Source organism: Salvelinus fontinalis, chromosome 3 (assembly GCF_029448725.1).
Source record: "Salvelinus fontinalis isolate EN_2023a chromosome 3, ASM2944872v1, whole genome shotgun sequence".
NCBI classification, from domain to species: domain Eukaryota; kingdom Metazoa; phylum Chordata; class Actinopteri; order Salmoniformes; family Salmonidae; genus Salvelinus; species Salvelinus fontinalis.
In genome coordinates, this window is record NC_074667.1 from 42,057,355 (window position 1) to 42,080,875 (window position 23,521).

The window sequence follows — 23,521 nt, forward strand, 5'->3', positions numbered from 1 at the left end:
AGTACATTTTAATGACCAAAAACATGACATTTCTACCTTTAGATTTTGTGGCATAGAGAAAGTCAAGATTTCAGACAGGGGAGGTGATATAAATAATACTCTGAGCAAAAGAGAATGTTTTTGGATTTTCACCCTCCAGACATTATTTCCTAAAGGACTTAATGATGAAATGCCTATGTATGTTATGTTGTGAATGTGAACATGAATTAATGCCCCCATTTCAGATACTCTGACGTTTTTCTTGCGCTGTACCCAATGATTTATGACAACTTGCTTGGGTGAGTCGATGTCCTCATTTTGGTTTTACAGACGTGTTTAAAATGTTTTAGGTACACACTTTATTAGAATATTTATGACATGCACATTGTTCTTTTTGGTAACACTTAGTTATTTTCCCTCGACTCCAACCCCATTCGATGAATGGAACGGATGTGGGTGGAGCCATGTCTACATAACGGTGCTAATTCACAAAAGATCTGACGAAGGCCTTGAGGCCGATACATAAAGCTTATTAAAGAGCAGTGATACTATCAAGAGCAGAATGCTGGTTTCTTCTTTTTTCTCATCTTATTCAATGGATACCATGCACTTGCAAAAAAGATAGCTCAGCTGTGCGAGTGCCTTTTGAATATCTATGAAACCATTCCTTTAGAAATCACAACAAAAATGCAGCCATAGTAAGAAACTTGGATTATTTTACTATTCATAAAAACAAAGTCATCTCCATCCACACCGTCATTTAAATAGAGTATTATCTCTTACAGTGCACATCAACATTAATACTATTACAGGGTTTCCATGTAAAGTACACTTTTTTTCTTACATTTTACACAAATCATATTACAGCTCTCCTGCTGCTCCAGGATTGCTTCATAAAATGTTAGTGCCTCCATCCCTCCTCCCCCTGCCCACCAACTCTTTCAGTCAGACAGACAGATGTACACAGACCGAGACTACAGACAGTGAGGAGGAACAGGAGGCGTCCCCCCTGTAATCCCATTAATCCCAGGCAGCAGCCCCTGTCCTGTCCTTCCTCTGGCCACTAATGTTAAACTGGAGTTCCATCCTTGGGAGGAGCTTTGGTCTTCCCCTCCTTCCCTGTCCCACCCTCACTGCTTGGGGTCTGGGATACACCCTCTGTCACCTCCCCTTGAGGTGTTACCACCGTTTCTGCTTTGACACCCTCTCCCTTAGCCGGGACAGTCCCCTCCTCCACAGGCAGTTCGGCACCGTCTGATGAAAGTGGGGCTGGCACCTCTAGTTTCAGCTCCTCCTGAATGATATGGGCCTCTGGTTTGTTGTCCATCTCCAGAGCCGGAGTGAGCACATCCTGGGCCTGTGGCGGCTCCCCTAGAGGCAGAGTGAAGCCTATCTTGCTGCTGTCTGCTGGTCCAGCGCTGGGAGAGGCTGTGCTCTTGGCCCCAGCTTCCTTAGTGTGCCCATGCAGCCAGTCCATCTTCTGGAGGTGCTGCCGCATGGCGTCGTCCACCCGAGCATCAATCATGGCCTCTGTTAGGACGCCGTCCTCTGAGGAGTAGGCTGCCGCCTGCAAGAGGACATGGAATACAAGGATTATTACATTACAGTCATCTGAACAAGGATTTTATCATTACACGGACAGTCCAGTAAATCTCTAATAATGTATCTACAAATATACATTTACAGCATTAACTATCTGCAAGATCAGTGTATGAATATTGAGTAATGTATAAGGTAGTTAACAGACAAGGCCCACTTGTCCACAGAATGAGGCTAGCAGGAGAGATGACCATGACACAGCAGCAGTGGAGATCATGGCATACATAGTGATCCACTTCCCAGCTCTGCTTCTATTAATAAGCCCATGGAGGGAGAATAAATGGGTCTAGACTTCCTGGGCTAACCAAATCACCTTGGGTCAGCATCGTCTGATTCTCCCATCCCTAACCAAGTTCCAGCCTGTGCACAGGCTCTCCTTCTAACCAATCATTTATGTCAAATTGGCTTAACTGGAAAATTCTGCACAACACCGCATCACGGTTGTTATCCATTCAGAAAGCATTGATGTATGAACAACAGGGGAAACATGTCACATACCTGCCAGGCCACGGCCAGTTTGGAGATCTCTCTGCCTGACATGCCCTCTGCCCGCTTTGCGATGGCCGAGCACTTCTTTCCATAGTCAAACTGAGCCAGCTTCATTCTCCTGCAGGGACAGAGGCAGAGCAAGATGGAGACAGAGGGGGATTAGAGACAGAAACAGGTCTGAATGGCATCCTGTCTGTCAGAGGAAACAGGCCTGTGTTATGAGGTCTGGTCTGACTATGTCTGGAGAGACACTCCTTAAGTGGCCCAGCTCCTTCCACCAGCTGGCTCTGTTGTCAGCATGTTGTTGTTGATCCTGGTCCAGTTCCCAGTGCCCTATATGCCCCTCTTCCTCTCAGGCTCCAGGCCCGCAGAGACCCACTTTAATTAGTGACACCATGGCTACGGCTGGCTGGGCTCCTGCTTAGTGCTGGGTCACCTGCTCTTAAATACCTGCTCCTGACACTCCACAGCTCTCTGCCAGAGGTCATTTACATGGAACAGGACAGGGAGGTGCCTCCCTCCTCCCAGGCACCCAGTGTTAATGCCTGTCCCCATGTGTTCGTGGGTAGGTGTGTATGTGCCACTGTATGCAGATGACTCCAAGGCTGCATTTACACAGGCAGCCCAATTCTTTTGCCACTAAAAAGGGTACCATTTTGACCAATCAGATCTTTTGCCAAAAATTGGGCAAAAGATCAGAATTGGGCTGCCTGTGTAAACACAGCATAAGTGTCTGGGAGTAGCTAGTTACTTGACATCAGAACAGTTGCATTATGCATTCCAATATAGGAGTGCTTGTGAAAGTGCCCTATTTAAACCTGTGCTGCCATGTCGTGTGGGTGTAATGCTGTATGACTCACTGTCTTCCCCCTGTGGCAGGCGCCAGCACATATCTGTCAAAGTACAGACGCACCAGCCTCTCCCTCTCATCAGGACCCGGCAGGGCGAAGTTTACTATCTCGTCAATGCGGTCGTTGATGGCCCAGTCAAACTGCTCCGGCTGGTTACTGGCCAGCACCATCATGAACCTGGAGGTGGAGACGACACAACAGTGTTACAACAAATCAAATCAATTTATATAGCCCTTCTGACATCAGCTGATATATCAAAGTGCTGTACAGAAACCCAGCCTAAAACCCCAAACAGCAAGCAATGCAGATGCAGGAGCACGGTGATTAGAGCGCTGTAATATCTGAGGGACATGGTACATCAGAGGTCTTGGGCGTAGATATGAAATGTCTAAATAAAAGAAGTGGTTGTAGAGCTGACTTGTTACTCTGCTCTCCAGTGCGATACAGGAATGCGTTCAAAGTGGCTCTGAGCTCTTCACTGATCTTTTCCTGCAAACAGAGAGAGACAACTTGAATTCTGTTTTCCAATATTTCTACAAGATCAGAGTTTTGGTTGTGCTATGAAATACAGGAAGGTAGAGAACAGACTTACAGTAGACCTCTTGCGAAGGAATGCATCGGCTTCATCAACAAACAGCAGCAGGCTGTGTCAGAGGAGAGAGAGGGTTGCATTAGTAGAGCTGCACTGGTCTTACATCATTCTCTGTACATTGTTTAATGTGCATGTCTGTGTAATGCAAGTGCAAATGTATTTAATGTCAAGTTGTCTAGACGCTTACGTTACATGGTTGCACACGGTTACATCATGGTTACATTTACATGAAGTTCTATAAATAGTGTGATGCTACTGCGAGTGAGGCTAGCATACCCGCGGCGACTGGTGTTGGCCCAGTCAAAGACTTTGTGCATAGCGGTGACACCCTCACGGCCCATGGGCGCCACATCTCCACCAGTCATGATGGCATAGTCCATCCCAGAGTGCACTGCCAGCTTCTACTCAGAACACAGAGAGATAGTTACCAACATATACAGATACCAAGATAACACCTCTTGTCATAGACAAGATGAGTCGGTGCGGGACCTACCTTGGCGAAGAGGGTCTTGCCAGTACCCGGTGGGCCATACATGAGAATGTTCCTGTAGAGCCCCTTGTTCTGACGCGTGTTCCTAGTTGCTATAGCAATATCACGTACACGTTCTTCTAAGTTAGGCTGTGCGGAGCAGAGGGAATAATTAATTTCAGGGAGATCAACATTTCGGCTCAAAGCAGGGCTGCAAAAACATACGTGTGCACAGCATTCTCTATGAATGTCCCTAGCCGCGTCCTCAGAGTATGCACAGACCAGCTGGCTGGAGTGTTTACGGGCATATTCAATCTCTCCCTATCCCAGTCTGCTGTCCCCACATGCTTCAAGATGGCCACCGTTGTTCCTGTACCCAAGAAGGCAAAGGTAACTGAACTAAATGACTATCGCCCCGTAGCACTCACCTCTGTCATCATGAAGTGCTTTGAGAGACTAGTCAAGGATCATATCACCTCTACCTTACCTGCCACCCTAGACCCACTTCAAGTTGCTTACTGCCCCAATAGATCCACAGACGATGCAATCGCCATCCCTCTGCACACTGCCCTATCCCATCTGGACAAGAGGAATAGCTATGTAAGAATGATGTTCATTGACTATAGCTCAGCCTTCAACACCATAGTGCCCTCCAAGCTCATCATTAAGCTTGAGGCCCTGGGTCTGAACCCCACCCTGTGCAACTGGATCCTGGACTTCCTGACGGGCCACCCCCAGGTGGTGAAGGTAGGAAACATCACTTACACTCTGCTGATCCTCAACACTGGGGCCCCACAAGGGTGTGTGCCCAGCCCCCTTCTGTACTCCCTGTTCACCCATGACTGCGTGGCCAAGCACGCCTCCAGCTCAATCATCAAGTTTGCAGACGACACAACATTAGTGGGCTTGATTACCAATGACGACGAGACAGCCTACAGAGAGGAGGTGAGGGCTCGGAGTGTGGTGCCAGGAAAACGACATCTCCCTCAACGTCAACAAAATTAAGGAGCTGATCGTGGACTTCAGGAAACAGCAGAGGGAGCACAGTGGAGAAGGTGGAAAGCTTCAAGTTCCTTGGCATACACATCATGATGAATAACTGAAATGTACCACCCACACAGAAGAAGGTGAAGAAGGCGCAACAGAGCCTCTTCAACCTCAGGAGGCTGAAGAAATGTGGCTTGTCACCTAAAACCCTAAATTCTTTACAATGATTTACTGCACAATTGAAAGCATCCTGTCAGGCTGTATCACCGCCTGGTACGGCAACTGCTCCGCCCACAACCGTAAGGCTCTCCAGAGGGTAGTGCGGTCTGCACAACGCATGACCGGGGGCAAACTACCTGCCCTCCAGGACACCTACAGTACCCGATGTTACAGGAAGGCCAAAAAGATCATCAAGGACAACAACCACCCGAGCCACTGCCTGTTCACCCCGCTATCATCCAGAAGGCGAGGTCAGTACAGGTGCATCAAAGCTGGGACCGAGAGACTGAAAAACGTCTTGTATCTCAAGGCCATCAGACTGTTAAACAGCCATCACTAGCACATTAGAGGCTGCTATAGGCATAGACTAGAAATCACTGGCCACTTTAAGGAATGGAACACTTGTCACTTTAATAATGTTTACATATCTGGCATTACTCATCTCATATGTATATACTATTTTCTATGGCATCTCATTCACTTAATAATGTTTACATATCTTGCATTACTCATCTCATATGTATATACTGTATTCTATACTATTCTACAGTATCTTACTCCGTTCCACTCTGATATACGTCGTCCATTTATACATAGTCTTAATTCATTCCTGGTAGCCTAGTGGTTAGAGTATTGGGTAGGTAACCGAATGTTTGCTATATTGAAACCCTGAGCTGACAAGGTAAAATATCTGTTGTTTTGCGCCTGAACAAGGCAGTTAACACACTGTTCGTAGGCCGTCATTGCAAATAAGAATTTGTTCTTAACCGACTTGCCTAGTTAAATAAAGGTAAAAAAATAAATAAAAAATCCTACTCAGATGTGTGTATTTATATGTTGTGTAATTTGTTAGATATTACTGCACTGTCGGAGCTAGAAGAACAAGCATTACACTACACCTGCAATAACATCTGCTAATCACGTATATGTGACCAATAAAATGTGATGTTTCTTTCATACATGTGCTGGGTATAATATCGATATGAGACTCTAAGGTATGGCTCTCTGGTGCTCAGGTGTGTGCTGAGTCTCGGTACTCACACTGAGCACTACTCCCTCCAGGGCATCCTGAGGTTTACTTGTGAGGCGCTTTGACATCTAAGAGAGGGGAAAAATCAGAAGATGCACCTTCATCGTACTTAAAAATGTGGGTTTTGGAAACTTAAGTTAATCACAATAAAAAAAACACCAAAAGCATCAGACAAAGGACGTATACAGTGCATTCGGATAGTATTCAGACCCCTTGACTTTTTCAACATTTTGTTACGTTACAGCCTTGTTCTAAAATTGATTAAATCTGTTTTTCCCCCCTCATCAATCGACACACAATACCCCATAATGACAAAGCAAAAACATGTTTTTATAAATGTTAGCACATTTATAAATAAAATATATAAATATCACAATTACATAAGAATTCAGACCCCTTTACTCAGTACTTTGTTGAAGCACGTTTACAGCCTCGAGTCTTCTTGGGTATGACGCTACAAGCTTGGCACACCTGTATTTCTTCTCTGCAAATCCTCTCAAGCTCTGTCAGGTTAGATAGGGAGCGTCGCTGCACAGCTATTTTCAGTTTGATCAAGTTCAAGTCCGGCCTCTGGCTGGGCCACTCAAGGACATTCAGAGACTTGTCCCGAAGCCCCTGCTGCGTTGTCTTGGCTGTTTGCTTAGGGTCGTTGTCCTGTTAGAAGGTGAACCTTCGCCCCAGCCTGAGGTCCTGAGCATTCTGGAGCAGGTTTTCAACAAGGATCTCTCTGTATTTGCTCCGTTCATCTTTCCCTCGATCCTGACTAGTCTCCCAGTTCCTGCCACTGAAATACATCCCCACAGCATGATGCTGCCACCACCATGCTTCACCGTAGGATTGGTGCCAGGTTTCCTCCAGAAGTGACACTTGGCATTCAGGCCAAAGAGTTTGAACTTGGTTTCACCAGGCCAGAGAACCTTGTTTGTCCTTCAGGTGCCTTTTGGCAAACTCCAAGCGGGCTATCATGTACGTTTTACTGAGGAGTGGCTTCCGTCTGGTCACTCTACCATAAAGGCCTGATTGGTGGAGTGCTGCAGAGATGGTGGTCCTTCTGGAAGGTTCTCCAAATTCTACAGAGGAACTCTGGAGCTCTGTCAGAGTGACCATCGGGTTCTTAGTCCCCTCCCTGACCAAGGCCCTTCTCCCCCGATTGCTCAGTTTGTCTGGGCGGCCAGCTCTAGGAAGAGTCTTGGTGGTTCCAAACTTCTTCCATTTAAGAATGATGAACGCCACTGTGTTCTTGGGGACCTTAAATGCTGCAGAAATGTTTTGGTACCCTTCCCCAGATCTGTGTCTTGACACAATCCTGTCTCGACGCTGTACGGACAATTCCTTCGACCTCGTGGCTTGGTTTTTGCTCTGACATTATGTAGACAGGTGTGTGCCTTCCCAAACCATTCCAATCAATTGAATTTACCACAGGTGAACTCCAATCAAGTTGTAGAAACATCTCAAGGATGATCAATGGAAACAGGATACACCTGAGCTCAATTTCGAGTCTCATAGCAAACGGACTGAATACTTACATAATAAGGTATTTATGTTTTTTATTTCCATAAATGTGCAAAAATTTCTACAAACCTGTTTTCACTTTGTCATTATGGGGTATTGTGTGTTGATTGATGAGGGGAATTTAAAAAAAAAATCTATTTTAGAATAAGGCTGTAACTTAACAAAATGTGGAAAAGGGGAAGGGGTCTGAATACTTTCCGAATGCACTGTATAATGCACTGCAGGGCCTCTACCTTGATCGGGTGCTTGATCGCCTCCGCAACAGTAATGCGAGAAGTCTCTCTGACCAATGAGGGCTTCCCGAGTCGGGCCTCAATGTAGCGACCTGCCACAGCTGTGGCGTTCCGGGCAGAATACACACCTACAGCCAGCAGAGTCAGTCCTGCCACCTGGTGGTGTGGGGGGGGGAATTACACTACATTTAGAGACGCTCCAAGGACAACTCAAATCAGATATAAACATATAACATATCATACACTCAACAATTAGTTAGTGAGCATTTCTCCTTTGCCAAGATAATCCATCCACCTGATAGGTGTGGCATATCAAGAAGCTGATTAAACAGCACGATCATTACACAGGTGCACCTTGTGCTGGGGGACCATAAAAGGCCACAAAAATGTGCAGTTGTCACATAACACAAGGCCACAGATGTCTCAAGTTTTGAGGGAGCATGCAATTGGTATGCTAACTGCAGGAATGTCCACCAGAGCAGTTGCCAGATCATTTTCTGTTAATTTCTCTACCATAAGCCACCTCCAATGTTGTTTTAGAGAATTTTTTAGTACTTTCAACCGTCCTCACCACCGCAGACCACATGTATGGCATCGTATGGGCGAGCGGTTTACTGATGTCAACGTTGTGAACAGAGTGCCAAATGGTGGCGGTGGGTTATGGTATGGGCAGTTATAAGCTACAGACAACAAACACAATTTAATTTTATCGATGGCAATTTGAATGCACAAAAATACTGTGACGAGATCCTGGGGCCCATTGTGAGGCCCATTGATTTTTAGGGTATTTGTGACCAACAGATGCATATCTGTATTCCAAGTCATGTGAAATCCATAAATTAGGGCATAATTCACTTATTTCAATTGACTGATTTCCTCATATAAACTGTAATTCACTAAAATCTATGAAATGGTTGCATGTTGCATTTATATTTTTGAGTCATTGGCAGTTTGCATAAGGATGAGCATAAACAAGTATGTAGAGTGGAAGGAAGGTTTCACCGTAGCTGTAACTTTATCCCAGTCCGACACAAAAGCCTGGAATCCTTCCCCGAACACAGCACCTGCAGTCCTGAAAACACACAAATATACAGAGACAGTCAGGTCTCCAATAGTATCTATCTTTATGGTCTGTAGTGTAATACACAAGGTGTGTCTCAGCATATAGTCTCTAGTACAGCATGTCTTTGGCTCAGCGTATAGTCTTCATAGAGTATGTCCTTGTCTCAGCGTATAGTCTCCAGTACAGTATGTTCTTGTCTCAGCGTATAGTCTCTAGTACAGTATGTTCTTGTCTCAGCGTATAGTCTCTAGTACAGTATGGTCTTGTCTCAGCGTATAGTCTCTAGTACAGTATGGTCTTGTCTCAGCGTATAGTCTCTAGTACAGTATGTTCTTGTCTCAGCGTATAGTCTCTAGTACAGTATTTCCTTGTCTCACCGTATAGTCTCTAGTACAGTCTGTCTGTGCTCTGCTGCCTTCAGGCGGATCTGCTCACGGATGATGTCTGCGTTTTCCCGCTCAACGCGTGCCCGCGCTTTAGATTCCGCCTCTACGCGTAGCAGCTCATTCTTGTGCCTCAGCTGCATCTCGTGCTCAATTGTTGCTGCGTGGAGAGGATACATTAGTGGACATTTTGTGATTGCCAGACCCCATATGGCTATATTGACCAGTGAACATAGAAGCAGAACCATATTCCTGGAGGCTGCGTGAGAATACTAAATGGGGTCAGTACCTTTCCTCATGGCTTCCTGTTTAAGCACAGAGTCCTCCTGTTTCCGAAGGTTGTCCTCATTCAGGGCTTGCTGAGGACACCAAGGAGAGGCCACACTCAGTCAGTTGGACATGGCATTTTCACTGTACATCTTTATAGCCTAAACAGGACTGAATTGATATTGCAGCTAATGGCAGTTGATCTTACCTGTTGCTTGAGTTGATCCTCATACCTCTGTCTAGCAAGTCTGTCTTGGAACTGTGCTCTCTGTGAAGGGATAGAGAAGGTAACCATAGTAAAACACGTATGGCGCCCTCTGCTGGACAGATATGTAATCCCTTGTTCCACTCCCTCTCATTGTAGTCTCTGTTTCAACAGAATTAAAGCTAATTGTGCAAACAATTTCAAGCTTACAGACACAATTCTACTCTCTACAAACTCCTCAAAATCTCTTAACTACTACAGGGAAAATGCTTCCTTCTACAGTTTACCCATACATGATGATCCATGCTATTAGCCCATCATTGACCACATACTATGTAGTACAATGAATACTACTGCACAATCACCCCCTCTGCAGTACCACTAAACCCTTCCTCTGCTCTCCTCTCACCGATTGATGCTGCTTGGTCTCCTCGCCGACAGTTTTCCTCCTCTCCTCCCCTTGAATACGCAGCTGATCCCCCTTCAGCTGCTCCACTGCCGCCTCGTACTCCTTACACCATCACACACACAAAGGGAACAATTAGCATGATCAGATTTAAGATAGTACTGTTTTTTTGGTGTCCTACACATTACTCTGCATGTGCCTTGTTTAGTGCAACTGTACCTTGATTTTGGTCTGGTGTTCCATCTGAACAGATTGCTCCTGCATGCGAGCCAGATCCAGGGCCTCTTTGGCATGACCTGAAATTAAGACAAGGTATTGGACAATAGTTGCTCAGATATACGTTTCATTTAATGACGGTAGCTATATTCCAACTATACTAAACAAAAATATAAAACGCAACATGTAAAGTGTTGGTCCCATGTTTCATGAGTTGAAATAAAAGATCCCAGAAATGTTCCATAAGCACAAAACGCTTATTCCTCAAAAAAATGTATTTTCCAAATTTGTTTACATCCCTGTTAGTGAGCATTTTATCTTTTGCCAAGATAATCCATCCACCTGACAGGTATGGCATATCAAGAAGCTGATTAAACAGCATGGTCATTATACAGGCGCACCTTGTGCTGGGGACAATAAAAGGCCATTCTAAAATGTGCAGTTTTGTCACACAACACAATGTAACAGATGTCTCAAGTTGAGGGAGTATGCAATCGGCATGCTGATTGCACAAATGTCCACAAGAGCTGTTGCCAGAGAATTTTATGTTAATTTCTCTACCAGAAGCTGCCTCCAATGCTGTTTAAGAGAATTTGGCAGTACGTCCAACCAGCCTCACAACCACAGACCATGTGTAACCACGTCAGCCGAGGACCTACACATCAGACTTCTTCACCTGCGGGATCGTCAGAGACGAGCCATCCGGACAGCTGATGAAAGTGAGGAGTATTTTGGTCTGTAATAAAGCCCTTTTGTGGGGAAAAACTTGTTCTGATTGGCTGGGCCTGGCTCCCCTGTGAGTGAGCCTGGGTCCTGAGTGGGTGGGCCTATGCCCTCCCAGGCCCACCCATGACTGCACCCCTGCCCAGTCATGTGAAATCCATAGATTATGGGCAAACTAATTTCAATTGACTGATTTCCTTATGAACTGTAACTCAGTAAAATCGTTAATTGTTGTATTTATATTTTTGTTCAGTATACTTTGAAATTCTAAGTGTAATGCTTGCATGTTTGACTAGAGCAAAGATTAACTATATACTGACTATAGCTATTTGGCTAAGGGTGTGAAAGAATGACCTTTGCACCGTTCACCTTGAATACACTAAATTCCAACATGAATGAAAATGTGCAGAACAACGTTCAAACCAAGCAGTGAAACCTGTGATTCTCGTTTACTACAGTGTTATGTTCTACTGACAGTGTCATCGGGATTTGATAGTTAGTTTACTAGATTAGATACCCGTAGGAACTAGGAGAATATATGTCAGACACCGGCCCGTGTTGCATCAGCATCACTGCTTAGGCTGTAAAGCATGCTGCGGGTGCATCGGTCTTATTGGGGATATAAACTAAATGTTTCAAGCTAGCTACTAGTTCTACAGTACTATATATAATAGAGTTATCATGCAAGACACTTACGAGACTTGTCGAGATCCTTCGCCGCTTGGGCCGCTCGCTCCAGCCCGGTTGGGTCGAAGTTACTCCATTTGTCCTTGGGTTTATCTCCGCCACCTCCGGAGCCGCCAGCCGGTGGAGGGGGTGGCGGTGGAACCGGGAATTCCGGGGGAGCCTCGGGCTGCCCCTTATTCAGGCCGAACAGCCAGGACATGTTTCGGTAAACGGAGAATAAGCTGCAGCCCAGGCCGGTAAAGGTGATCAGGTTTGGCTGTCAGTCGCTACACTTCCTCCACACGCGTGTCACGCTGCCGTCTTTGCGCAAATGCAGAAGAGGACAGATTTTCCCTGAAAGACAAGCATGCTGATTGGTTACGAGGAAAAATATATTACTCTCATTGGTTGTCCTTTGCAGAGGTCAAACATGTAGTCACACCCATAAGAGGGTATGGTAGCCGCAATGGCCCAAAACAGGAAGGTCTTATAATTAACCTGAATAACTTCACTGGAATGCCATGTCTCAAAATTAATTGATAGTTGCGTCATACGCGGAGTTTTTGTTGGACTTCGTTCAACAGAAAGCAGTTTTTCATTGGAATTTATTAGCTAACATTTTATATGTTGTTTGGATATCTACGTAACACAATGCAGTAGCATTTTAAGGAAACCTGAATTAATTTTTTTAACAAATTAAATTGACAGTTAGTGAATAATTATGAACATTTTATGTAACAATTACTTTGGACAAAGTTGCACAGTACTAATTTAAACATTAGTTATGTAAAGTGCTTTACATAACCTCATTTAGTCGTGGTCTTAGAAACCCTAAATTGAGACCACCACTCATTAGGAGAAAGTACATAATGTTTCATTGTCATATATTTGTGTAACATTAGCAACAACAATATCAGAACACTGAATAGATAAAATGTTTTATTTACTAGACAATCATTTTCCAAATGTATTGACAAATACACAATCACACATATATACATAGACACAAGGCATTACAAATGACGGTCAAGTATTTTCTCTAACTCTGGCCCCTGACCACCACTCAACCATCTATGAATACCATCCCATTAAGTGTAGTTTGGAGCTGGATTCTGTCTGTATCCATTCAGTAGCCATGATTCAAAGAGGAATTAAATGGTTGCAGGGCAGAACTGTCGTATTGCAGGTAAGGAAAATGGGTTATTGGATGGGTGGGTCACTTGCAAAGAGGTGGTATGGTGTCCATTGCAATTGCCTATGGAGGAGGTGGCTAGATCACTGTAGCGTGACGATGCGTGAGAAGACACCAGGAGGCTCTTTGCCGTCGCCCAGCGCTGCACCGAATCCCTCCTGTTGCCTCGCCCTGGCCAGCTTTGCAAGAGACAGGAATGACTTAGGTTCTGTGATGGCAAGGTCGCTCAGAACACGTCGATTCACCTCAACACTACTCTGTAACGGGAGAGAAAAGGGATGGAAATGTAAATAAATATACACCTTGAACTAACAAAAATCTAAGGAGAACTTAGGATTTGAGTTACAACATTAAGGAGTGGGATAAGAGGGTAGTGCAGAGGGTTTTTACAGTAAAGTACATAAAATCAATCATGTAACATTCTATTTGTACCATTCATCCCTATTTGTTATTAATATATAACATTTTCAGTGAATCCCCTCCAGCTAATGTTTTTCTTTTCTAAGTATCTTCTGTGCTCTGATTACATGTGGTTGCCCTCCTAATAGAGCCGCTGCATCATTGTAAATCAGACCTTGGGAACAAAAATGCCATACAGCGGTGTACTGAATTCTCACTAGCTGAGACAGAGTGGTAACTAGGTTAAAACATATACTGTAGGCCTACTGTACTGACCTTCACCAGGTTGTGCATAAGGGCGGGGTACTTCATGCCGTGCTCCCGTGATGCTGCTGCGATGCGTGAGATCCACAACTGATGAAAGACATTGTTTTAGGATCACACAATAGCAATCATCTACATTAGAGGTCGACCGATTAAAATCGGGGCCGATTTCAAGTTTTCATAACAATCGGAAATCTGTATTTTTGGGTGCCGATTAACGGTTTTTTTTTTACACCTTTATTTAACTAGGCAAGTCGGTTAAGAACACATTCTTATTTTCAATGACGGCCTAGGAACAACAGACTTTTAACCTTGTCAGCTCGGGGGATCCAATCTTGCAACCATACAGTTAACTAGTCTAATGCTCTAACACTGATTACATTGCACTCCACGAGGAGCCTGTCTGTGCCGTGAATGCAGTAAGCTAAGGTAAATTGCTAGCTAGCATTAAACTTATCTTATAAAAAACAATCAATGACTGTCATTGCTCCAATGTGTACGTAACCATAAACATCAATGCCTTTCTTAAAATCAATACACAAGTATATATTTTTAAACCTGCATATTTAGCTAAAATAAATCCAGGTTAGCAGGCAATATTAACCAGGTGAAATTGTGTCATTTCTCTTGCGTTCATTGCACGCAGAGTCAGGGTATATGCAACAGTTTGGGCCGCCTGGCTCTTTACGAACTAATTTGCCAGAATTTTACGTAATTATGACATAACATTGAAGGTTGTGCAATGTAACAGGAATATTTAGACTCACGGATGCCACCCGTTAGATAAAATACGGAACGGAATAAACGTTTTGTTGTCAAGGTGAAAGTTTCCGGATTAGTCAAAGGTATATGGTTTAGAGAGAAATAGTCGATAATTCCTGTAATAACTTGCGGCTGAACTTGAAAGGGGTCACTCCGTTATTTTACCGTTCATGTCTTCCATAGAGAATATCTTGATCTACTTCAAATAAGGTCTGTGTTTCGTGCAGGGTTAAACCGCCTCGACATTTTGATACCCGTGTAAATCTCACAAGGATAAGGTAACGTTTGTCAACATATTTTCATAAATCCACTCTATAAAAAAATTGATCTTCGCTTATATTTAGCCAATATTGAGCAGAGTTACCTTGTCCTATGGATACCTACACAGTTATAAAATTGGCACGGTGGTGTAAGCCTACACGAAACAGACCTTATTTTAAGTGAATCTAAAAAAATATCCTATGGAATAAATGAAGGAACCGCTTTTCAGATTTTGCTAGGTGTCATGGGAATTATGATTCGCACTTTGGTCGTCAATTCTTACCATGCCCATTATTAAAATAAAATTTCCTGCATATAGAAATGACAGTTTATGTTTTCAACATTCATCACAGGTAACTTAAACTCTATTTATTCAAACAGTTGAGAGTATTTGTCTCCTAAGCAGACTCTTCAGTATCATTGTCACTTCAGAGCTGTGTGTGTGTATTTATGTATTATATTAAGTTAAAATAAAAGTGTTCATCGCTAATTAGGCATTGTTGCAATTGTCATTATTACAAAAATGTGTGTGTATGATATATATATAAAATGTTATTTTTAATAAATCGGCCGATTAATCGGTATTGTCTTTTTTTGTCCTCCAATAATCGGTATCAGCGTTGAAAAATCATAATCGGTCGACCTCTAATCTACATGTAGCTGATTATCATAAGGATGAGAGGAGAGTTCTTGATGACATGTTAGGGTATAGCATAGCTAGCACATCAGATTAGATGTATCAATGACATGACTATAATTCTGAACATGCTCTTACCGTACGCATGTTACGTCGTTTTATTTTGCGAGCCTTAGTAGCATATACAAAGGCCCTTCGTACTGCCCTCACTGCCAGGCTGTAGCATCTGTTCTTTCTACCTCTGAAGTGCTGATGGACACAGATAGGAGAAGAGAAATACAGATGGGAATGGGCAAAAAGGGTGACACTACAAGGGTATGAGGGTTCTTTGGAGCCAAGTTCATTTTAACTCTGACAATACAGGAAGTGAATTGAAATTAATGAATTGAAAAGTCCATGGAAATAACATTGCACAATTTTATTCATCCCCAGGATAACATTTAATTGAACCCAAATGGAAAGGTAGATTGGTTTTTACTTCATTGACGTTAATTGGCAGATGACCTCTAGTAACGTTACTCGGGTAAAATTGAGGAACATCTTCGTTTCTTAACCACCTAGCTAGGTTGCTAACTAAATAAGACGACTAGCTATAACGTTACCACACTTGTACACTGTATCTGCATGACATGTGCAAGAGGTGAGTAGGACTAGCTACAACAGGCCTAAAATTGGCACAGTCCTCCTCTTTGGAATGAGACTAGCCCTAAAATAAGTACCAGACAGCTATTTGGGAAACTAGCTGAAATGCTTCGTATGTAATTTCTAGCTATCTTAACTAGCATCATAACTAGTTAGCTATATAACGTTAATAGATGAGTCACCTGCAGTGTAAAACTGTCACTACGGTGAGTAAAGGTTGCATACAAAGCAGCTAAATTCTGTAATGTCAATTAAATAGAATAGCTAGCTAACTGTCAGTCAATGGCTGGCTAGCTAGTAGCTACAGTGCTAACTTACCCGTGCATTACTGAGAACTTCTTGAACCTTCCAATATCGATCAGGTCCACGATTGCGGATCCAGCAAGATAAAGTCAAAAACACCATCTTTCTTTCGTAAAGATTTTGATACGATCCTGTAGTTTTCCCTTTGACAACCCCAATGGATTAGATGACCTTTATGCAGCACGGCAGATCACATGTGTACGCTGCTTTTTGCAGACTAGCTAGTATTATGCCGGTAGCACAAATGATGATGTCAAATTGGAATGGTAAAAAGGAAACCTTCTAAATAAAATCCCGCATTTCAAAACATTACAGTGTGGATAACTAATTCAAAAGATATTGCATTTTAATCAATTGCCACTTTTATTATGCCAATAACAAAATACAAAAAGTAATACAAAAAAAAAATATATATATACACTGCTCAAAAAAATAAAGGGAACACTTAAACAACACAATGTAACTCCAAGTCAATCACACTTCTGTGAAATCAAACTGTCCACTTAGGAAGCAACACTGATTGACAATAAATTTCACATGCTGTTGTGCAAATGGAATAGACAAAAGGTGGAAATTATAGGCAATTAGTAAGACACCCCCAAAAAAGGAATGGTTCTGCAGGTGGTGACCACACACCACTTCTCAGTTCTCATGTGCATGTGTCAGCATATGGTCTCACAAGGGCTCTGAGGATCTCATCTCGGTACCTAATGGCAGTCAGGCTACCTCTGGCGAGCACATGGAGGGCTGTGCGGCCCCACAAAGAAATGCCACCCCACACCATGACTGACCCACCGCTAAACCGGTCATGCTGGAGGATGTTGCAGGCAGCAGAACGCTCTCCACGGCCTCTCCAGACTCTGTCACGTCTGTCACATGTGCTCATGTGCTCAGTGTGAACCTGCTTTTATCTGTGAAGAGCACAGGGCGCCAGTGGCGAATTTGCCAATCTTGGTGTTCTCTGGCAAATGCCAAACGTCCTGCACGGTGTTGGGCTGTAAGCACAACCCCCACCTGTGGACGTCGGGCCCTCATACCACACTCATGGAGTCTGTTTCTGACCGTTTGAGCAGACACATGCACATTTGTGGCCTGCTGGAGGTCATTTTGCAGGGCTCTGGCAGTGCACCTCCTTGCACAAAGGCGGAGGTAGCGGTCCTGCTGCTGGGTTGTTGCCCTCCTACGGCCTCCTCCACGTCTCCTGATGTACTGGCCTGTCTCCTGGTAGCGCCTCCATGCTCTGGACACTACGCTGACAGACACAGCAAACCTTTTTGCCACAGCTCGCATTGATGTGCCATCCTGGATGAGCTGCACTACCTGAGCCACTTGTGTGGGTTGTAGATTCCGTCTCATGCTACCACTAGAGTGAAAGCACCGCCAGCATTCAAAAGTGACCAAAACATCAGCCAGGAAGCATAGGAACTGAGAAGTGGTGTGTGGTCACCACCTGCAGAACCATTCCTTTTTTGGGGGTGTCTTACTAATTGCCTATAATTTCCACCTTTTGTCTATTCCATTTGCACAACAGCATGTGAAATTTATTGTCAATCAGTGTTGCTTCCTAAGTGGACAGTTTGATTTCACAGAAGTGTGATTGACTTGGAGTTACATTGTGTTGTTTAAGTGTTCCCTTTATTTTTTTGAGCAGTGTATATATACAGTACCAGTCAAAAGTTTGGACACACCTACTCATTCCAGGGATTTGCTATATTTATACCATTTTCTACATTGTAGAATAATAGTGAATACATCTACACTATGAAGTAACACATGGAATCATGTAGTAACCAAAAAAGTGTTAAATAAATATATTTTATATTTGAGATTCTTCAAAGTAGCCACCCTTTGCCTTGATGACAGATTTGCACACTCTTGGCATTCTCTCAACCAGCTTCACATGGAAGGCTTTTCCAACAGTCTTGAAGGAGTTCCCACATATGCTGAGCACTTGTTGGCTGCTTTTCCTTCACTCTGAGGTCCAACTCATCCCAAACCATCTCAATTGGGTTGAGGTCAGGTGATTGTGGAGGCCTTGGTCAAATAGCCCTTACACAGCTTGGAGGTGTGTTGGGTCATTGTCCTGTTGAAAAACAAATGATAGTCCCACTAAGTGCAAACCAGATGGGATGGCATATCGCTGCAGAATGCTGTGCTAGACATGCTGGTTAAGTGTGCCTTGAATTCTAAATAAATCACTCAGTGTCACCAGCAAAACATCCCCACACCATCACACCTCCTGTAGAAAGGCCCATGGAGTTGGTGGAATCGTCCTTTAATTCATGGCCACTTGCTCAGCTGGGCCAGGGGCGTTTCAATTGGTATAGAATCAGCTTGATCCCCTCTGTCAAATACGCTTGGACCTTATTTTTTGGTATTTTCTCTGAAAATAAAAGAATCAAAGAAAATTAGAATAAAAAAAAGGTTTATCCCCTGGTTCTACCGTGATCTTGCAGAGTTACTACACCTCAATAATTGCATTTGGTGAAAGGCTCGGCACACGCATACTCTTGTTCAGGCAAATGAGAAAAAGTGCACTGAGGCTACCCGGAAGGCCAAAGTTAGTTACTTTAAGAAGCAGTTCTCTCTCTGTGTGTCAAACCACAAGAGGTTCTGGGAAACGGTTAAAGACCTGGAGAATAAACCCTCCCCCTCACAAGCTGCCCATGTCCCTTAAAGTTGATGATGTGGTTGGTACTGACAAGAAGCACATGGCTGAGCTTTTTAATCAGCACTTCATTAAGTCAGGATTCCTATTTGACTCAGCCATGTCTCTTTGCCCGTCAAACATTTCCTCATCTCCCACCCCTTCTAATGCAACTAGCCCCGATGCTCCTCCCTCTTTTCCCCCTGCCCCGCTACAAATTATTTCCCTGCAGGTGGTCAATGAGTCCGAGGTGCTAAAGGAGCTCCTTAAACTTGACCCCAAAAAAACATCTTTCTTCTTTAAGGTTGCTGCCCCTATAATCGCCAAGCCTATCTCTGACCTTTTTAACCTGTCTCTCTTCTCTGGGGAGGTTCGCATTGCTTGGAAGGCAGCCACGGTTCATCCTATATTTAAAAGGGGAGATCAAGCTGATCCTAACTGTTATAGGCCTACTTCTATTTTGCCCTGTTTAACAAGTGTTGGAAAACTTGTCATTAATCAACTGACTGGCTTTCTTGATGTCTATACTATTCTCTCTGGTATGCAATCTGTTTTCTGTTCAGGTTATGGATGTGTCACTGCAACCTTAAAGGCCCTCAATGATGTCGCCATTGCCCTTGATTCTAAGCAATATTGTGCTGCTATTTTTATTGACTTGGCCAAAGCTTTTGATACGGTAAACCATTCCATTCTTGTGGGCCGTCTAAGGAGTATTGGTGTCTCTGAGGCCTGGTTTGGCCTGGTTTGCTAACTACCTCTCTCAAAGAGTGCAGTGTATCAAACCAGAACATCTGCTGTCTCAGCCACTGCCTGCACCAAGGGTGTACGCCAAGGCTCGATCATAGACCCCACGCTCTTCTCAATTTACATCAGCAACATAGCTCAGGCAGTAGGAAGCTCTCTCATCCATTTATATGCAGATGATACAGTCTTATACTCAGCTGGCCCCTCCCCAGATTTAGTGTTAAACACTCTACAACAAAGCTTTCTTAGTGTCCAACAAGCTTTCTCTGCCCTTAACCTTGTTCTGAACACCTCCAAAACAAAGGTCATGTGGTTTGGTAAGAATAATGCCCCTCTCCCCACATGTGTGATTACTACCTCTTGAGGGTTTAGAGCTTGAGGTAGTCACCTCATACAAGTACTTGGGAGTATGGCTAGGCGGTACACTGTCCTTCTTTCAGCACATATCAAAGCTGCAGGCTAAAGTTAAATCTTGACTTGGTTTTCTCTATCGTAATCGCTCCTCTTTCACACCAGCTGCTAAACTAACCTTGATTCAGATGACAATCCTACCCATGCTAGATTACAGAGACATAATTTATAGATCGGCAGGTAAGGGTGTTCTCGAGCGGCTCGATGTTCTTTACCATTCGGCCATCAGATTTGCCACCAATGCTCCTAAAAGGACACATCGCTGCACTCTATACTCTTCTGTAAACTGGTCATCTCTGTATACCTGTCTCAAATCCCACTGGTTGATCCTTATTTATAAAACCCTCTTAGGCCTCACTTTCCCACTATCTGAGATATCTACTGCAGCCCTCATCCTCCACATACAACACCCGTTCTGCTATTCACATTCTGTTAAAGGTCCCCAAAGCACACACATCCCTGGGTCGCTCCTCTTTTCAGTTCACTGCAGCTAACGACTGGAACGAGCTGCAACAAACACTCAAACTGGACAGTTTTATCTCAATCTCTTAATTCACAGACTCAATCATGGACACTTACTGACAGTTATGGCTGCTTTGAGTGATGTATTGTTGTCTCTACCTTCTTGCCCTTTGTGCTCTTGTCTGTGCCCAATACTGTTTGTACCATGTTTTGTGCTGCTACCATGGTGTGCTGCTGCTATGTTGTGTTGCTACCATGTTGTTGTCATGATGTGTTGCTACCATGCTGTGTTGTCATGTGTTGCTGCCATGATATGTTGTTGTCTTAGGCCTCTCTTTATGTAGTGTTATGTTGTCTCTCTTGTCGTGATGTGTGTTTTTTTCCTATATTTTTATTACATTTATTTTTATTTTTAATCCCAGCCCCCGTCCCCGCAGGAGGCCTTTTCCTCCTTTTAATGAGTTGAGATCTGTCGGACATTTCCACCTGACCTAATTAAAGCTCCCCTGGCCCAGCTGAGCAAGTGGCCATGAATTAAAGGATGATTCCACCAACTCCATGGGCCTTTCCACAGCCATCCCGGGAATTTGTTAAATTCCAAACTCCTCAAAAGGCTCATCGCTCCACGTCCTCTGTCATCTCAATGGAGAGGAATTAGTTGGGCAACTGATCGGATATATGTCCGGTTCTTTACCTGGATCTCCACTGATCTAATACAACCGTCGGTCCCAGGCATGGTCTTGGTGATATGGCCCACCAGCCAGGAGGCTCGAGGCACTTGAGGGCCCACTATCATTACTACTTGGCCAGTGTCCAGGCTGGCCATTTCTTTCCACCATTTCCCTCTGTGCTGTAGGCTTGGTAGGTAATCCCGAATGAATTTGGCCCAGACATGGTCAGCCAAGATCTGACTGTGTCGCCACCGGTGTCTGCCAACGAGGTTGGTATCAGCATACATGGCTTGAGGAAGTGACGCATCTCGGCGCCTCATCAGGAGCAGATTTGGTGTAACAGGATCTGGGTCAGCGATGTCTGCAGAGAGATATCTCAAGAGTTTGGAGTTCAGTATCCCTTCCACCTCTAGCAGGACGGTCCGCAAGACAGTTTCAGTGACAGTTTGGTCCCCCAGGACGACACGTAAGGCCGTCTTTACCGATTTGATCTCTCGCTCCCATGTTTCTCCAAAATGAGGAGCTCCTGGAGGGTTAAATTTGAAGGAGATTTGTTGGTCCATCAGTTGATCCTGGAGGCTTGGTTCCATTGCTTGGAAGGCTTCCTTCAACCTGGCTTCTCCTGCCTTGAAGTTTGTGCCCGTCAGCCAGAATCTCGTAGGGTTTCCCCTGTCGGGAGATAAACCACCGTAGGGCCATGAGGAAGGCTTCAGTATCCAAACTCGCTTATAGGTCCAGGTGGACACATCTAGTTGTCAAATACTTGAACAGAATGACCCAGCGCTTCTCCACATGACGACCTAGCTTGATCGTAAAGGGGCCAAAGTAATCTACTCCTGTTGACCAGAAGGGGAGTGTAACGGTTGTCGTCGGTGGAAGGAGAGGACCAAAGCGCAGCGTGGTTAGTGTTCATCTTATTTAATGAAACTGAAACTGAACACTTCAAATTACAAAACAACAAAGTGAAAACCGAAACAGTTCTATCTGGTGCAGACACACAAAGACTGAAAACAACCACCCCCAAAACCCAACACAAAACAGGCTAGCTAAATATGGTTCCCAATCAGAGACAACACAAAACACCTGCCTCTGATTGAGAACCATATCAGGCCAAACACAGAAACAGCAAAACATAGAAATACAAACATAGACTGCCCACCCCAACTCCTGACCATACTAAATAAAGACAAAACAAAGGAAATAAAGGTCAGAACGTGACAGGGAGTTTGAGAACGCACAAGCGAGCAGGGGGAAAATCCACCATTTTGGGCACAGTTGCACTGGCCCGCCATCTCTGACATAACATGCAGTCGTATTGGTGCTTACGAATGACTCCTTGTCCTCCAAGTATCCAGTACTTCCGCCTCATCTTCCCATAGACTCTCTCTGGCCCTGGGGGGAGAAGCCTCTCATCATAACTCTTGATGAGGAAGCTGGTGAGAAGGTGTCTGGAGTCAAGGATAATTGGGTGGATAGCATCGGGATCCAAGACTTCTGCTTGGCGCAGCCTCCCTCCGACTCTGATCAATCCGAGGATTTGGTCGTACTCTGGGGCAAGAGTGAGAAGACGGCTGTCCTTAGCCACTTCCCTACCGGCTTTCAGAGCTTTTAGCTCCTCAGGGAAGCTGGCCCAGCTGAGTAAGTAGCCATGAATTAAAGGACGATTCCACAAACTCCATTGGCCTTTCTACAACTCCTCCTCCATGCTTCACGGTGGGAACCACACATGTGGAGATCATCCGTTCATCTACTCTGTGTCTCACAAAGACACAGCGGTTGGAACGAAATATCTCAAATTTGGATTCATCAGAACAAAGGATTATTTTCCACCGGTCTAATGTCCATTGATCGTGTTTCTTGGCCCAAGCAAGTCTCTTCTTCTTATTGGTGTCCTTTAGTAGTGGTTTGTTTGCAGAAATTCGACCATGAAGGCCTGATTCATGCAATCCTCTGAAAAGTTAATGTTGAGATGTGTCTGTTACTTGAACTCTGTGAAGCATTTATTTGTGCTGGTAACTCTAATGAACTTATCCTCTGCAGCAGAGGTAACTCTGGGTCTTCCTTTCCTGTGGTGGTCCTCACGAGAGCCAGTTTCATCATAGTGCTTGATGGTTTTTGCGACTGCACTTTGAAAGTTCTTGACATTTTCCAGATTGACTGACCTTCATGTCTTAAAGTTATGATGGACTGTCATTTCTCTTTGCTTATTTGAGCTGTTCTAGCCATAATATGGACTT

At 44.2% G+C, this 23,521-nt stretch overlaps 2 protein-coding genes across 2 annotated transcripts; both read right to left on the reverse strand.

Annotated features, from left to right (window-relative positions):
* Positions 1 to 678: 678 nt before the first annotated feature.
* On the reverse strand, positions 679 to 12,250 carry LOC129848959 (ATPase family AAA domain-containing protein 3-A-like). The gene is made up of 16 exons (XM_055916040.1): positions 11,920 to 12,250; positions 10,504 to 10,580; positions 10,288 to 10,389; positions 9,882 to 9,941; positions 9,696 to 9,765; positions 9,401 to 9,566; positions 8,963 to 9,032; positions 7,961 to 8,116; positions 6,227 to 6,283; positions 4,004 to 4,129; positions 3,787 to 3,911; positions 3,511 to 3,562; positions 3,337 to 3,407; positions 2,928 to 3,095; positions 2,077 to 2,185; positions 679 to 1,546 (listed from the first exon to the last, which is right to left on the reverse strand). The coding sequence occupies exons 1-16, from the start codon at positions 12,107 to 12,109 to the stop codon at positions 1,049 to 1,051; spliced, it is 2,097 nt and encodes a 698-aa protein (XP_055772015.1). The 5' UTR covers positions 12,110 to 12,250; the 3' UTR covers positions 679 to 1,048.
* Positions 12,251 to 12,815: 565 nt separating this feature from the next.
* On the reverse strand, positions 12,816 to 16,599 carry mrpl20 (mitochondrial ribosomal protein L20). Its single transcript, XM_055916079.1, has 4 exons — positions 16,365 to 16,599; positions 15,543 to 15,653; positions 13,757 to 13,834; positions 12,816 to 13,338 (listed from the first exon to the last, which is right to left on the reverse strand). The coding sequence occupies exons 1-4, from the start codon at positions 16,449 to 16,451 to the stop codon at positions 13,165 to 13,167; spliced, it is 450 nt and encodes a 149-aa protein (XP_055772054.1). The 5' UTR covers positions 16,452 to 16,599; the 3' UTR covers positions 12,816 to 13,164.
* Between the last annotated feature and the right edge of the window lie 6,922 nt (positions 16,600 to 23,521).

Excerpts from the sequence above, each read along its gene's own strand:
- LOC129848959 (XM_055916040.1), bottom strand. The coding sequence starts at position 12,109 with ATGTCCTGGCTGTTCGGCCTGAATAAGGGGCAGCCCGAGGCTCCCCCG. Across the intron at positions 10,581-11,919 it reads GAAGGATCTCGACAAGTCTC|GTCATGCCAAAGAGGCCCTG; the intron begins GTAAGTGTCTTG and ends TCTTAATTTCAG. Across the intron at positions 10,390-10,503 it reads AACACCAGACCAAAATCAAG|GAGTACGAGGCGGCAGTGGA; the intron begins GTACAGTTGCAC and ends TGATGGTGTAAG.
- mrpl20 (XM_055916079.1), bottom strand. The coding sequence starts at position 16,451 with ATGGTGTTTTTGACTTTATCTTGCTGGATCCGCAATCGTGGACCTGAT. Across the intron at positions 13,835-15,542 it reads AACGACGTAACATGCGTACG|TTGTGGATCTCACGCATCGC; the intron begins GTAAGAGCATGT and ends GTCTTTCATCAG. Across the intron at positions 13,339-13,756 it reads TTATGCACAACCTGGTGAAG|AGTAGTGTTGAGGTGAATCG; the intron begins GTCAGTACAGTA and ends CTCCCGTTACAG.